Here is a 16,630-nt window from a genome sequence, read left to right on the forward strand (position 1 = left end):
TTTGTTAAATTTATTTGAAAAAGCCAACACTGTGAAATTGATCTTCTAGTCTGCTGCAGCCAAAATAAAGGTAAAGCTTCAGATTCACTAATCATGTAAGTATAGAGGCTTCCAGGTTTACCAATAGCATTCTAGTCTTGCTTATATTCATAATTAGCGTAATGATACAGTATTGATCCCATCTACTTCTTTACCAGAGGGTTTTACAAATCTGGTGAGGTTTCTTAGGGAGGATGGAGTGTAGAGGATGGGCAGAAGGTGACAGCAGTGGTGGTAAAAGTGTAAAGTATTATTTATGTGGGTTTTTTTACTCCTTTTATTTTGGGAGGGGAAAGTTTGGACACCATTACTTTTGTGGCTTGAATTAGTGGGATAGATAGTAAAGCTGTCATTTATATCATAGTGGTTCCAGGCAGCACAGTGTTGCATATAAAATCAAAGGGGTGTGTATTTCTTCACAACCTTGACTGCTTTATGTATCTGCTCAATTTCTAGTAACTTTACTACACTGCAACCTTCAGATATTAGTAAGTGGTGCCCTGTCATAGGGGTGTTGTAATGGCCTCAGGAAGCTTGAGGTCTTTATGAATACCATACTCAGAACACTTCTGTAGAGCTTATAATTTAATTTCGCATTCTGCCCGGTGATTCCTTCCTCTTTTAGTGTCTGTTTACGTAGACCAAAGAGATCTCCATGACTTAGGGTAGAAATTAGAAAAAATATTCCAGATGCCACATTAACAATATTTACTGCAGTGTTAGCATCCAATTGCTGCTGTCCAGACATCTCCAAATTTGAGTTAAATGGTTAAGTGTGGGCCAGGACTAAGAGAAAAAAATGCTACTTTGTAGACTAGGTCAAGTCACTTAATTGTATATTATTTTGTCACATGAAAGTGACAAAAGGTCACCTTTTGTCACAAAGGTCTCATGGTGGCAATGACCTTTTATTATGGTGACCCTGCAAAAAGCCAAAGCAGATGTTATCTATAGGGCACTGTAAAGATGCAGAAATTGCTCAGAATAGGGAAAAAGCCTGCGCTACAAATTAGCTAACAGTACCCTTGGTGGTTATAATGACTACCTTATAGCATCCAAGAATTGTCAATCATACCTTAATGTTTATAGAAGTGAAAAGTCAATGTGTAGTTGTTTAATTTGACATGACTCTCAGTCTGAGAAAGTGTAATCGCTGGAGGGGACAGTTAAGTAGCTGTGCTCCTGTCAGCCTGTCTCGCTCTGACTACTGCACTAAACGCTTTCCTGATGAGCGATAGATTTGTTTAAATACCAGGATAATTGCTAGCTACAGCATCCAACACTCTTAATGCCTTGTACTACATCTGTATTGGCTCTTGCCTGAGGCTGTTTGAGGTTTCTGCAGGGAAGAAGGCATGTACCTTCAATTACATTGCTCTCCTTCGGGTTTTGAAGGGTAATTGTTGCAGACATAAATAGGCTATAATATATTACATTTCATTTCTTCCAAACTTGTTGAAGTAGATCAGACATGCCAGTGTTACAGCTGCTTCTGCTTGTGACATCTGGTAGTCTGCAGTACTGAGAACACACAAAGAACAAGACAAATGTTCCTGCACCGGAAAAATGGAAAAGTACCAGACTTGTAATGCTATACTGCTGCAAAGCCTGTGAACTTGTTTTGTGTGCATAAAAGTATTTGCTTTCCCTCGCTGCTTCCACGTGTAAATTATGACCTTATATAAATATTAATGCTGATTGTGAATAATTAGAATAGGAGAGAGGCTCAGCTCTACTCTCTGTAATTAGGAGAGTGTCCATGTTCTACCTGTTTAGTGCTGTTGGTGTTCTGAGGAGAAGACCGAAGCGACCTGGTGGTTTCCACTAGGGTGGTTATTCACTGATTGCCTTTTGCTGAGCACATTCCTGTTGTGTCACAGCACACACACAGTGGTGTGTGCAGCAAATGCCAGCAGCTCCTACCCTTCCCTACAGTGTGCCCCCACCTCTGCTACTAAAGGTTCTGCACTTGGTACCCACAGGCTGATGGAGGAAAAGCTGAAGGCCTCTGTGTGTGGATTACAGCTCCCTTAAAAATGTTTGATGGGACTGGGGGGAGTGCTTATTTTTGAAATAAGTTTTTCTTTAAAGTCTGACAAGTCTTGAGATTGGTTTTGAATTATGTGGGGAATTGAAGACCTAATTTTGGGGATTCATTTTATTAAGTGATGAGGCAAAAATAGGAGCCAGGTTATAGAGTATTCACTGTAGTTCTTATTGAAATAAACCAAACAATTTTAATTTAGTTTCTTCTTTAACATTGGCATTTACATATTTGCATTTATTCCCTGCTTTTTCATAATTTTACAGTGCCAGTTTCAAAGCTCTATGCCTGATGTTTATCTCACAGTACCTGTTAAATCAATTAGATTTCTCAAGTTGAAGATTTGTCTGAGGTCTAAATCACACCCACTATGCTATGTGTAGGTTGCTTATTTATTCCAAGCATAGTATTAATCATGTATTAGACTGCTGAAAGTAAAAGAATGTTCCAAGTCCAGTTGGCCAGTAGTTTTGTTTCCTTTCTGGACATAAAAGGAAAAGAAAAATCAATGACATCTCTCTCCCATTTGTTTATAAATAATTTTGCTTTTCAAGTTCCGTCTCTGAGCAATTGCAGTCACTGCGTGGAGGGTTCCGTTTTCCCACCCTGGAACAACTGCTTTTACACTGTTTTAGTGACTTTTTGTATTGGCTTTTGGGTTTATGAAGCACATTTTGATAAATTTCAGTTTTGAGGCAGATTTGAGATAGCTGTATCCATAACTGTAGTATAAATTTTTCTGATTACTCTAAATCAAGACTTCACTCATGTTAGATTGTGCTGTTTCCTCCCTTGGATAAATATGAACTTGTAATTTGTAAAGCTGTGTCTATCAACACATCTTGCCTCAGTCCTTCCCTGAATCCCAAGTGCTTTCAGGATCTTTAATTTTGTGAATTGAGTCTCTAAGTTTTCCAAAGGCATAAACGCTGCATGCAGGTTTGTGCAAACAGAGTCTGCATTGGAGTGAAATAACACTGGCTTGTTAAGAGGCATGTGGTGTGTTCCTGTCAGGTGGGTACGTTAGTTCCCTGGGACTACCTGAAATGAATATGCAACTGCCTAATTGTAGTTAAAAAGGCTCAAAGGAGAGGGTTGGCCTGCAGTTTGAAAACAAACTGTCCCTTCTCAGCTGTGGAGCTGACCTCTGCAACTGTGACTCTTAACTTTCCAACCTGGACCATTTCATCTGCTTGTCCTTCTGCCATCAACTGCTGTGTGTGTGTAGAGTAGGACTGCCTTCCCTGTCTTTCAAGAGAGGGAAGAACCCCTGCTTTGACCCTGAACAGCACCACGTACAGAGTTACTGTGTTGTGCAAGCTCCTTGCAGCCTGTGCTCTTGACTCCCTTCACTGCCGCATGTCCATGGTGGGTTGCAGCAGGGCTGTATGATGCAGGAGAGGATGAGCTCCAGTTTTCACTTACCTTCATCCTGTTTGCCCTTGGAGTGTCAAACCACCTTCTTACTGACCAGAGCTGCATTCAGCACTATTGAAATCAACTGAGATGGAGCGTTGGAGTGATTTCCTTGGAGGTGGGCAGTCTGATACAGCCACCAGGGTCTGGATTGGGCCCAGAGACCTGCCTTAAAGTTTTCTTTACACTGGATGACAAGAATAAAATGCTGAATTTCTGTTTATCTATTTAAATGTTTTTGAACTTCCCTGCCACTATCGCTATCTGGACTTCAGAGAGTGCCAGGCAAGGGCAGGGAAGTGCGTGTTGAAACTTGTTGGCTAGACTTGCTCCCATTCCAGTGTTAGTATGGAAAGATGGCACAAGAGGCCTAGTACCCTCGAAGGAAACTAACACAGCCAAGGCTTTTGGGCCCTACTGGCAGGCTCTGCAGCATGTAGACTGTAGCCAGTGTGATCTCAGAGGAGTTTTGATCATTCCTAGCAAGGCTGCTGCCATCATGATCCGGAAGAAAATGCTGGCTGCTGGTGGGTTGATGTTCCCACCAGGTGGACATCACCAAGTGAGCTGTAGGACATCATTGGACCTGTGGAGATGCACCTGGCAGCACCAGCGGCATCATTAGACATGGCCCATGCCCTCCAGCTGATGGCACGCAACTCAGCATTACTTGTATTGTGTTCATGGAAATGAATATAAATACAACACTACGGATCTGTCTTAAGCCTAATGTTGTGTGAAACTTCATTTAACTTACTTGACTACCTCAAAAATGTTTTGTGTTCTGTTTTTGTCCCTATTTACTCAAGTATTGTGAGTTAATGCAGCAAGGTTCCTAAACTTTGGGGGGAATAAATCTCACTTTAAAACAAGTAGCAACATTTTTACTCTGCACATACCCATCTTGTGCTGTTTATTTCATCAATACTCGTTGAACCACTTCATTGCAGATCTGCTGAACTTGCATCCAGATGAAAGCTAATATTAAAAATGGTAATGCCATGGTAATACTAGGTCACTTTAAAGCCTTCTGGGCTTTTTAAATTACAGATTCATTTTAATGTAAGATGTAAGTGATAAGGTTTTTTTCTTTCTTTCCACTTACTCAATTTTGGGCACAGTCAAAGGTGACTGTGATATAGTGTTGCTCATGCTGAAGTCCATGACGAACCTCTCCTGCTCCTTTTGCAAGTGTGGTACAAGTTGCAGATCTTTGTCTTTTCCCTTTCCAGCAGAGACAGTTGAATTATTTATAAGAGAATTTTAAAAGTAAATTAAACTGTTTGCAAGTTGAAAATATATTGTATTTAGCATAACAGATCACTTGCATTAGACCTAGTGTTTTTGACAGATAGTTTAATAACCTCTTGACTTCCAAAAGCTTGCAAATTATGTCAAAAAAAAAAAAAAAAGTAAGCTGCATAATATAGCACTGTTGCACTGAGACAGTGCTCTTTAAAATTAAATTGTTAAACCTGAAAGAGCTGAGTATATGATTATTAACTATGTGATTACACTTTGAGCATTAGGAGTGATGATCCCGGGCATGGATTTCATTCTTATTTTATAAATTGTCATTAGCAATGATGATATATGAAGAGAAGTGACCAGAATTAACATTTACATTTACATGGCTAGTCTTGGTTTGGTGCAAACTATTTCTTTTGTTCCTGATACACTAGTGAAGATTAACAGCCTTTCTGACCCAAGAGTGGAGAGACATTCGGCCAAAATAATGTTGTATTTGGATTGCTGTGCTGAATACTGAAAGGTTTTATGTGATTATTAAAGCTCTTGGAATCCTGTTTCTTTGGTTTAGTGCAGCTACACAAGGGAGAAACTATGTGCCTTTTGTGTCTCCACATACTCTGCTACTTGGTAACATTATCCTGAGTCTCGAGTGTACTCTTTCCTTTAAAATTAACCATTAAAGTTTTTTAAAAAACTTTTTGTTGCCTCAGCTGTTGCAAATGGCAGTGCATTTTTAGATAGGACAATTGATGCTTCTAAGGTAATTATTCACAAGGAACTTCCTGTGTGGACAGGTTTGAAATACATATATCTTAAAAAAGAAAGGCAGCCATATTGTAGTGACGCCCAGAAGCATATGCCCCAGGAGATGGGATTCCCTAGCTGTCTCCGTTTGGTCCAGGAGATAAATGTTGCCTGTGAGGTCTTCCCTTGAAACAGGAAGCAGTTCCTATCTCCATCTGCACCCTCAGTGTCAGCAGTCATCCCACAAAAAGGCCTTTTGCCTGTTCAGTCACCTCAGTGTGGCATTATTTGCTGGTTAGGTGGTGTTTGGGGTGAATGGAAAAGCCTGTGTCATCAGCACAGGAGAAGATGCACAACTCAGAGGAGATGGACAGTAATCAGTCTCCACAAAATTAGCATGAAGTGACGTAATTGTGCCTGAGGGAACTCAAGGGTGCCAAGAGAAAATACCATGTTCTCTTCTTTAGAGCTGGCTGGAAATTGTTCTGATGGAAACTTTTGCTTTGGAAAAATCTAACCCACTTACTGTTTTTGCTGAAATCAAGTATTTCTGCAAACTTAGAACAGAACAAACAGAGGAGTCAGCTGGCTTTCTTTCCTCAACAGTCTCACAAGAATGGTGAGTCCATTTTGAGCCTGGAGAAGAGACTCCAGGGAGACATTACTGGGGCCTTTCAGTAGTTGGAGGGGGCTGATAAGGGCATGACTAGCTTTTTAGTATATAGGAGAAGGAATGATGACTTTAAACTAGAGAGTAAGTTCAGACTAGATACTGGGAGAAAATTTTTACTATGATGGTGATAAAATACTGGCACGGGTTGTCCGGAAAGTTCACAAGTGGGAACATTCACGGGAACCTTCAAAGTCAGGTTGAATGAACTCTGAGCTACATGATCTTGTTTGAGATGTCTCTTCTCACTGCAAGGGAGTTGAACTGGATAGCATAAAGATCCCCTCCAACCAAACTATTTTATGATTCCTGTCTAAGATTTGAAGTTGTAGGCAGTCCATTGCTGTTCTTGCCTTGCTTTCAAAGCCATTGATGGCCATTGCTTGATGGCCATTCACATGGTTTTGTGGCCTCTTGTGACTCTGATTTGTGGAATGGTTTGTTCTCTTTTCATGGAAAAATAAAAAACCAAACCAAACAAACCTCTGTAATAACAATTCACTTCATGGATCTGGCTTCAGAAAATTGCCACACAGGAGAGACATGTGGGGTGCCAAGACCTGCCTTGCTACTGTGCCCAGTAGTGGGACACTCTAGGGATTTCCAAAACTCTGGCCCTCCCATAACATAGCAATTTCATGCAAAACCAGTCCTGGCAGGATAAAGTGCTCAAAATAGAAACTTAGACCTGTGCACCAGCAGCTGATAAGATAGTTATATATTTCTCATGAGAAATTATTGATATGTTTGCATTTTAATCTTGTTAGAATTTGATTACTCTAAGAAAAACAATCTGAAGAGTGGATTTGAAGATCATTTTTTTCTCAATGCTGCCTGTCTTTTGTCAGGCTTCTGAGTATAACACACCAGGAACATCTTTTTTGATGGAGAATCAGTCTCCAGTCTTGTGTGTGGAACAGAGAAGCAGTATCTGACTTCCAGGAAGAGAGAGATGGAAGGTCCCAGCTTTGTCACAGTCTTGTTACATGATAAAGCAAATAACTTCATTCCTCTGAGATTCTTTGCTGCTCCTCAGTTTGTGTCAGATGTCCAAATACCCTCTATACTTCACAGTCACTTTTTAAATCTTCCTTTGCTGGAAATCAGTGCTGACTCCTATGTTCCTGTGGCTGTTCTCTAATCTTGAATCTTTAAATGGTTTGTTGGTGGCCTGGTTTCTGTTTTTCAAAAACAGAGTACAGCAGTGCAAACTGTTGGGTTCTCTGGTGGACCCTGAATATCTGAGGGAAGTAAGGATCTCCAAAAGTAGGTCTGCTAGTCAAGAATTACAGCCTGAAGGAGCAGCATGTGTATCTCTGCAGTACTGCAATACAATACCTATTCTTCATTATAATTCCCCGCACTGCTGTGCAACTGTGTGCCCAGGACAACACAAAGGATTAAATAAAGGACTGGAGAATGCTAGGGAGGGAAAAGAGAGATACTTTCTGTATTAAATCACGACACCTTTTTTGTAGTTTTACTGCCAGGTTGAAAATAGGTCAAGTCTGTGACTTCATCCCAGCTCTTCTGTGGCTGAGGTTGTCATACTTTATGTGTAATCGTACAGAATGTTTTCACTTACAGATGACTCAAAAACGATCTACAGAAATGCCTGTTTTTCCTTGTTACCCAATAGTGGGAGATGCCTGCTTTATGTTGAGATGCTGGAGAACATTTTGCTTCATGTCTTCCAGCACAAAATCTTTCTGAAATTATTAAAAGAATGCTTTCTTTTTTGAGAGGACTAGCCATTAGGGTTCCTGGCAGTGGAATATAAACTGGGGAGGTTTCTGTGGAGGTGTGCCTGGCTGGGACCTGACTCGTTAGAGTGAGCACTTGGGGTGAGTACATCCACAAGAGGCAAGTAACAGTTCATGTCTGCCCAACAAGGAGAGCTTCTATCAGCTGAATTCTGCGTGTCGCCTTTCAGTCACTCATAGCAAGGGTACTCATCTCAGCACACCTGAAGTTTTCTGAGATTGTTCATCCTATGCCTTTCCTAGCCTGCTGCACTGGCTTAATGATACCAAGTTAGCCACAGAATGCTGGTCCATCAGTACTGCTCTGCTCCAGTTCGTGCATGCAAACAGGAAGGGCAGTTGCTTTACAGAAGATTGGTATAGTTTCAGGCTATGTTTTGAAGTCTGAGTAAAAAGCCTAAGCTTCTCAAGTACCATTTTAGCAACCTGTTTGTCTAGCTGGTAGAGGGTGAGAAGTGAAAATTCTTATTTGATTGTTTCACATATTACTGTAAAAGAATTTGAAACCAGAGGTGAGGGAGTCAACAGGATAATATTTTCTCTGGCTTCTGGTTTCTAATTACATCAGTTATAGCCCTACCTTCTTAGTTGCTAAAACTGCAAGCATGAACTGGAAAAGAATTGCGATAATCCATAGTAAAGCATACTGAATAAAGATCTCTATTCAGATCTCTACCTTTTATTCTCAGTTCCTAATGCCAAAAATTAATGCTAAATGAAAATACACAATAAATGTGTCCTACTGTGGGCATCCAGGATAATCCTAATTGCCTTAATGTTAGTGACAAGAGTAGGTGTTTAAGTGGGGTAGAAGGACAGTGCAGTGAAATACTACACCTGTGTTAAGAGACACAGATGGAGTGTGTGTTTGTTTCAAGATCCTTAGGCTTGTTTTTATTTTTGCATCAAAAAGCAGCTCTGTTTGTTGCGCTTGTAACTTTTTTTTTTAGCAGGAAAATATCCACAGACATATATTTCTAGAACTGGACAAGTTTCCGTTGTGGTAATAGTTTGCAAAGCAGGAAAGGATCATCACTCCTGTGTTCTTGCAAGTCAGTTTGCATTGTGGACAGCACAGAAGAGTCCATTACAGATTGGTCGCAGGAACAGTCATTTCAGCTGATCAGAGTAATATGTGGAGTTCATTTTTAAGAAAACCATTAGGGTTTTCTTAAGCTGAGTTTTCTTTTTCCCCTTGTAAATTGCTTAGTATCAGCCTCCTCATCTTACACACTGGTGCACATCATACTGCTGTGAAGAAGTCTGCACTCACACTGTGTTGTGGTGACCAGCTGCAGCAAGCAGAAACCCTTGGCTTCAAGTGGGCTTCCAGGATTTATCCCTGTGGAAGCTATCACCTGGTCCAGATCTGTAGTGAGGCCCAAAGGACAGAGGAGGACAGTCAACACAGAAATGCATAGCGCATTTATGCACTTGTGGATGTTGGCAGGAATTTTCAGTAAGAACCATTTCATCCTGAGCAAGAGAGATGTTATGAAGAAGATAGCAATTTGGAGATTTTTTACTTTAGTTCATACAAAGTACGAGCAAAAGAAATAATATATATTTGGATTCACCAAGTGTACATGTCCTTCAGGAACATGGCATTGCTGAGGCTTTACAAAATTGGAATCTTTGTGTTCAAAGAACATTTTGAAAACACAGCTGATTCAAGTTTGTCTCTTCTTGAAGCTTCTCTGGGGCGTAATAGGAGCCCACAGACCCACAGGCTCTTGTCTGTTGGTGTCTAGGTCTGCACGGGGCCAAGTACCAGGATGTGAGACTGAACACATTGCACTGCTGGCTTTTGAGCAGTTTGCACCCTGGTGTAAGTCAATAGTCCTCCATCTTTTTAAATGGAGCATTAGCACAGGAATGGACCACATGAGCGGTATCACAGAGGTAGGTTTTCTTTTTGACCATTTGTTAGTTAACTCTGCTTAAGGAGTTGAGCCCTTGTTCAAGAACATAGGGTTAAGTACTCCCAAAGGTGAGAGGCAGCTGTTAGGAGAATTTAATCTTGCCCATCTTATCATCTACAGTGACATCAGGACAGACCTTGACACTCTTGCTGCCATTCTAATGTTTTCTCCGTAACAGGAAAATTTGCTTTCTCCCATTCTCTTTTTTTTTGTACGTCTTCTGCGTTGCTGAGACAGCAGCTGAGGATTCTGATAGTTCTCTGGTTCCTAGTGGCTAATTTTGCAGCATTGACTGTTTTGGGGGTTTGTTTGGTTGATTTGGTGCTTTTGACCTGATTCTGGGAGGTAGAGTCAGCCCTTTTGGCAACAATCTGAGCAGGAGAGTAATAGGGTACTGTTGACTTAGGTGAAAACAGCACCGTGTTTTCAAACTGAATTTGACCTGTGGTTATTTCCAAGCCACCAAGTCAGCCAGCATGGCCAGCCACCCTTTATGTTTCCTAGTGGTTTGAATTGGCATCCTGAGGAGATGGCAATTTTCTCTTATTCTGCCCTGTCTGCAGGTACCATGATTTGCTTCTTGCCTTGACTTCCAGTGTTTCCCAGCCAGTCTGGTTTTCAGGAGCCTTTATGTGGGATCTCTGTAGCCTAGACTGGAAGTTGCTGCTTGCAGCAGCAGTAGTATTTGCAGAAGGAAAGTGTTTTGGAGGGGAAGGTACTACGAAGAGCAGTTCCTCTCAACTCTAATGCCAAAAACTTCAGGCATGCTTTAGTGATATTCCCATGCCATCAAACTGCCAGTAGCATCTAGTTCTCCATCTTACATGTGTGGCTGTGCTGTGTGCAAGTATTCAACAAGAAGTGAATAACGCTTAGCAGTGTGTGGGCCTGACGTGATTACTCACTTTCCCTAAGAAAGGTAAAAGAGATTAAAAAAATTAATTGTACCACTCAGTTTTAAATCCTTACAAATTATTCCTTATTTAGAGTTTGATTGTTTTTTAAATGTATACTCAAGAAAATATATACTTTCCAAGCATGAATGTCACTCTGATTTCTCACATCACTGAAAGTGTATTAATCTTTTCAGTCCACTGAATTTCGGGGATCACTCAAGGAAAAAGACAGTGTAGTTACCAGTGTCAGAAGACATAAGGTTTTGTGTCTGTGGTTGAGATCCCTTCTCACTACTTTTCCTGTGTGATATTAGCTGAATTTTTCTCAGATTCATACGGCTCAAAAGTATTCAGGTGCTTTCCGAAGGGTAAAAGTTAATTAGATTAAGGAATGGTCTTTAAAAACTGTCATAGACCCAGTTCTGGTGCTGTTATTTACACAGATAAGGGCTTTGTAACAACTGTGGGAGGATCAGCCACAAGCCTCAAACAGATGAAACTCATATACTTAAGTCAAAAAGAACATGGGTTTTGTTTCTTTGAACTTGGAATTTCTACATTTCATTGCTGTATGATTAAAACACTGGAACAGAATGGCTTATTTCCTTTTTGCTGCCTTTTTATAGCTACAAGTCCCAATCTGAGTATCTTGTACTTTTTATCAGCATTGCACCTACTCACTGCACCTTGCTTGACTTCAGTTACTGTTGACTGCAGTGCTTCAGTTGCTGTTGACTGCAGTGGAGGTCTGTTCAATAAAGCAGTCCAGGTCTGGATGCAGAAGTAGCAGTCTTACCTGCTCAAGGTAAATCTTGGTAGTGCCAGGTTGTTTTTAAAACCTTTGTGGCTCTTATTACATACACTTACATATATTCAGAGAGCAGGGTATACAGCCCAAATTGTCTAATAAGCAAAATTTTGATTAATTTGGAAGTCAGTGGAAAAATTGGTGGAGCTTCACTTGGAGACTTAGGAGCCACCACTTGAGATGCTAAGAAACAGATTTGGTTGTCTGTCTACCAAAAGAAGTTGTCCTCTGTGTCATTCCACAGGTCTATACTAAACTAACATAGAGTTGCTCAAAAAGTATACCACAAAAACAAAGTGGCAGTTTTGCTATGGTAGGGTTTTAACATCTGTACTGTAGCATGATGAATCTGTTGGATTCTTTGTGTTTAGAAAATAAATTTTAAAAAACCAACCCAATAAAACCCCAAAAAACCCAACACTTTCTGAAACTTGGTTACAGAGATCAGAGATTTATAGATGTCAGTATTTAAAAGCGGGCTTTTACATCACTTCAGGCACATCCATGCTTAGAAGTATTAACAAATCCTTTGAAATAAATAAACCTCTTGCCCATTGGCTACTTGGGATTAAACAAAAAGTTATCCCCTTTTAACCTCAGTCACTTCCCTCATACTTTTGTCCTGGAGTCTAGGAACACGCAAAATCCTTACAACATGTCCTAATCCTTCACACACCTTGGGCTTTGCTAAATCAGAGCAGAATGATGTTCTGAGAGCTGGAGAGCTGAGCCCTTGAGCCAGCAGCCCTGTTGAGGTGATGCCAGCTGCAGTACTACATAATGCAAGGCACTTTATGGAGAAGGAGATGATTCCTAGTGCCATATCCTACCAAAGCTGAAATTGTTGGCAGGCACAACTTAAAAGCGGTGAATTACCATTGAGGAGCTGGTCTGTAGGAGAGGTGATAATTCTGCATTTTCTGTTAGGTGATTAGACATTGGCATGTGGACCTACAGAGCATCTCTGCTCTGCCATTACATAATAGAGCATGAGCCACTCCAACAAGATACTCACATGAAGTAGTGCATGATGTGTGTTTGAGATCATAGGAGTGTGGTGCAGACTGGGCCATACAGTGAGGATGTTTGTGTTGCTTCCCTTGTAGAGGAACAAGAAATGTTTCTCTGTTCTGCTTGCTTCCTGTAATCTTCATGTTTAGACTTGTTTCAAGTCCTCGGAGCTCTTAGGCCATGATGAAATTACTTAATAGAGGAAGGAAGTGGAAAGACAAGTGGTATCCTCATCCAGACACTGAAGAGATGCGATTTCTCCTTGGACTCTGATACCAACCCTGCTTAAACACTAAAAAGGAAGGGTAGGAAACACACCATTAGGAATCTCCTGGTGTGTTCTTATGGCAGAAGAGAGTTACATTCTTGGAAACCATAAGGATCATTTCTGATTCTGAAGCACTTACTGGCATCAAGGTTGGTGAGCTAGAAAAATTAAAAATCTAAACAGTTCTAAGTTCCACTTAGAACAGGCTGGAACTGCACGTACATAACCTTCCAACTGCAGGTTATGTACGTGCAGTTCCAGCCTGTTCTAAGTGCAGATCAGTGCACTGGTTGTTTCCCTCCTGAGGAGTTGGGGACCTGTTTGGCAGTTCTGTGCATTTGACCACATGGCAAAGGAGTACATGATGCTGCAGACCAGATTCCTCTTTCTGTGATATTAAACAATTAGCATTTGCAGAATATATAAAAACAATTCGAAGTTACCTTGACTCAAACCTTTGTCACTCCCTCATGTCTAAGAACTGTGTTCTTTTCTTTGCATTTTAGCTGGGAAAAAATCTAATCTAGGGTTAATATCCCATTCCCTGGAGTTAAAAAATTTATGTGAGCTCTAAAAGACAATAATAGGGTCTGCTTTGGCAGAGTGATGTTAGAGCCTTAGTCATCCCTTATATGCATCAAAGGAGACACTTGCCTTAAATCAAGGAGTCAGGTTCTGCAATATCAAAAATGGTCAAAACTCCCTGAAAGTAATGGAAATGGCTATTTTGTCTGCTCATGGGTTAAGTAGGTGAAAATGGTGTGTGATGTCAACTTCATGTCTTTTCCATCTCTTTGTAACCAGTGTTGTGTTTAAAAACAGGACAAATTTGGAAGCTGAGCTGTAAATGGAAGTTACTGCAGAAACACTGGATACTACAGAAATGGAATGTTCGTGGTTTTGTAAGAGTGTATTTCTAATTTTCTCAGGAAAAAGTGGGCTAAACCCAGGTGGTGCAGTTTACTTTCCTTGAATCCTCTTGAACTTGACTGGCTATCAAAGTCAAGCCTGACTTCATCTTTTTCATTGAACTTCAGGACTTCTAGAATTCCCCAGTCTGAAAGCACCCAGGGCTCAAGTGTGGAGGAGCAGCTCACTTAGGCACAGCGGTGTGATTTCAGTGACAGAGTTTAAGCCTCAGCTCCATATTCCTTGTTTTTGTGCAGTTGTACTAGATTCATCATGGCTTCTAAGAAACAAGCAGTGGCTGTAAACAATATTCTCTTTTAAAAGACCACAGGCTGGTAATACTTTCCACTGAACAGTAAAATCCAGAACATAGTATTGATGATAAAGGTGTCAGGGGCTCATGGAGCTCCTTCTGTGATTTAGTTCCCTCCAACTGCCTCAGCTACTGATGCATTTTGCTAATTACATCATAGATTTTCCTATTGATGAACAGAATCTGAATTAACACGGGAAGCTCTAATGTTACCCTTTCACTATTATTGTTGTACAAGAAGCCGTGGCAGATGCTGGCAGTTAGCTACACAAACATTAGTATTAACGATTGGCCATTTGGAATTGGTGACAAACTGCCTGCTGCTGGAATCCTGAGCCTGAAACCAATCAGGAAGTTAATGAGGAGAGAAATTACCACTGCAGCTTCCCCTTAATTATATTCATGGTAGGCAGGAAGGGAGTGTTGGGGGTGGATCTCAACTCGTATAAGGTTAGGAAGGTCAGAGACCCTTTTACTTGGTTTTTGTATCTACTGCAAATTGCAACGTTGCAACTGTTCCTAGCACTGCATTACTTTTAAATTTCATAATATTTGGCCTCAGCCTTGTGCTGCCCGAGGCAGGGCCTTAGGTCTGTAGGCAGGTAGCTTCCTTGTTGGGTGGAGGGATACAGCCCCCAGACCTGAAGTTGTTTTCCTCCCATCGTTTCTCCCGCTGTTCCCCTTGCCGGGGGGAGGGAGACCAGCACCTAAGCATGCACGAGGGAACAGCTCGCCCCTCTTCCCGGAGAGGGGAGATCTGTGTGAGTCTCCTCTGCTCGGGGCCAGGGGATGTCTCAGGCACTGTGGTTTTTTTTTCTCTCTTCCCCTCACTCGCAGTGTTTTCGCCGCCCAACAGCCAGGACTCCGGCCTGGGGTGCCTGTCGAGCAGCAGCGAGAGCACCAAGGGGGACCTGGAGTGCGAGCCCCCCGCGCAGCCCGGCAACTTCGCGATGAGCCCGGTGCAGGAGGGCGGCGAGTAGCGGCGGCGCGGCGGCCCTCGCCCGGGCAGGGCGGTACAGCAGCAGCGTTCTCGGTTTGCTTGTTCTCTTTGGGGGTTGCGGGGACGGGCGGGGGGTGTTCGGTTTCTTCTTCCCAGGTGCGGGGTGGGACGCCAGCTTCCCCAGGGGCCGCCGGGGCCGGCTGGCGCATCGTGCTGCCGCGGAGCCAGCGCATCGTGCTGCCCGAGCCAGGGGCGGAGAGAGCGCCGCCGAAATGCGGGCAGGGGCTCCGGGCAGCGGGAGCCGAGATAACCGGGAGCCCTGTGCCGGCCCCTCCCCGTGCAGGGGCCCATAACTCATCTGCGGGAAACATCATCCTGTTTATGTCTTCCTGACGGTTCCTTACAGGCTAACGCTGCTGCTTGGTCTGGGAGTTTTCTTCTCATGTCGCCAAATTAACATACTTTGCATATTACAGTTGAGTGCCTTGCCTTAGATTGCAGTCTAAACTGCAAGTAAGTAAGTCCCTTAAGAGTTGCCATGAGTTTTGGCGTTTGTTATTTTGTTAAAAATGGGCTATGGTGTTCTTTCCTCGTGTTACCAAAGCCAATCTGAAATTATACTAGTCTAGAAAAATTCATTGTTCTCTGTAGTTGCAGCTGTACCTGAAATAAAAATGTTATTGATGACTGAATTTTCTTGTGTGTATATTTGGTGAGCTGTATTAAAACAGAAAAAAAAAAAGAAATTACTTGTATTTTCTTCGCTCTCTGCTTTGAAAACATCTATTTGATTTCACCCCCATCTGTTGTAATCAATAACCTGACCATCTTGTTTTTTATTAAATGCACTTACTCTTAATTTCATCCACCAGTGGTTTTAGAGAGAATAATGTGGAGTTACCTATATAGGTTTGACATTATAAATCACTTCTTGAGGCTGAATCGTATAGCGGTATCGATTGATCCTGATATATCACAGAAATTTACTGTCACTTCTGTTTTCAATTAAAGATACAATCAGTCAGATAATGACTTAATTGGATTTTACAGAAGATTGAGTTTTATTGCCCAGTGCTTTACGAGTTTAGTTAAGGAAGATCATTTTATCACACTTGTCAGCCCGCTCCCGCGGCTCCGTGCCCTTCTGCCGCTGCCACCGCCGTGTCGGCGGCGCGGCTGCCGGAGGGCACGGCAGGCGGCACCCGGACGGAGGCGGGTGCTCGCTTCCCCCCTGCCCTGTCAGTCCCCAGGCCTTGCTGAAATACAGCTTCCTCGTTCCTGGAGAACGTTTCACGGCTCCCTTCCTCGGGCGCACGGCATGCCGAGGGGTGCAGCGCCGCGGCGGGGACCGCCAGCCCCGGGCGATGCCGCCGTCCCGTTCTCGGCGGGGACCGGGGCGGTGCCGTGCTCGGCGCCCTCCGGGAGCGAGGGCTGCGGCGGGCAGGATGGCCAGCCCCGGGCGGCGCTGCGCCTGCATGCCCCTCTCGGCGGACCCGCTGGTGGCCCGGGCCTGTTTCTGGTTGCCCGGCTGAGCAGGGAGCAGCTCTGGGGACAAACGTAGCGGGATATGCCCCACTGTCGCAAACAGGGGGGAAATCTCCAGTGGGAAAAAAAACACTGTGTTCTTTGTATAGAC

At 42.6% G+C, this 16,630-nt stretch overlaps 1 protein-coding gene across 1 annotated transcript in view; it reads left to right on the forward strand.

The window, feature by feature from the left end:
• Positions 1-15,687, forward strand: part of DMRT1 (doublesex and mab-3 related transcription factor 1) — a 58,784-nt gene extending 43,097 nt beyond the window's left edge. The window contains exon 5 of the mRNA XM_064735583.1: positions 14,892-15,687. Within this exon, the coding sequence (XP_064591653.1) occupies positions 14,892-15,034 (143 nt within the window). The 3' untranslated portion in view covers positions 15,035-15,687. The remainder of the gene's footprint in view (positions 1-14,891) is intronic.
• Positions 15,688-16,630: the final 943 nt, after the last annotated feature.

The sequence above is a fragment of the Zonotrichia leucophrys genome, chromosome Z (genome assembly GCF_028769735.1).
Source record: "Zonotrichia leucophrys gambelii isolate GWCS_2022_RI chromosome Z, RI_Zleu_2.0, whole genome shotgun sequence".
NCBI lineage: Eukaryota > Metazoa > Chordata > Aves > Passeriformes > Passerellidae > Zonotrichia > Zonotrichia leucophrys.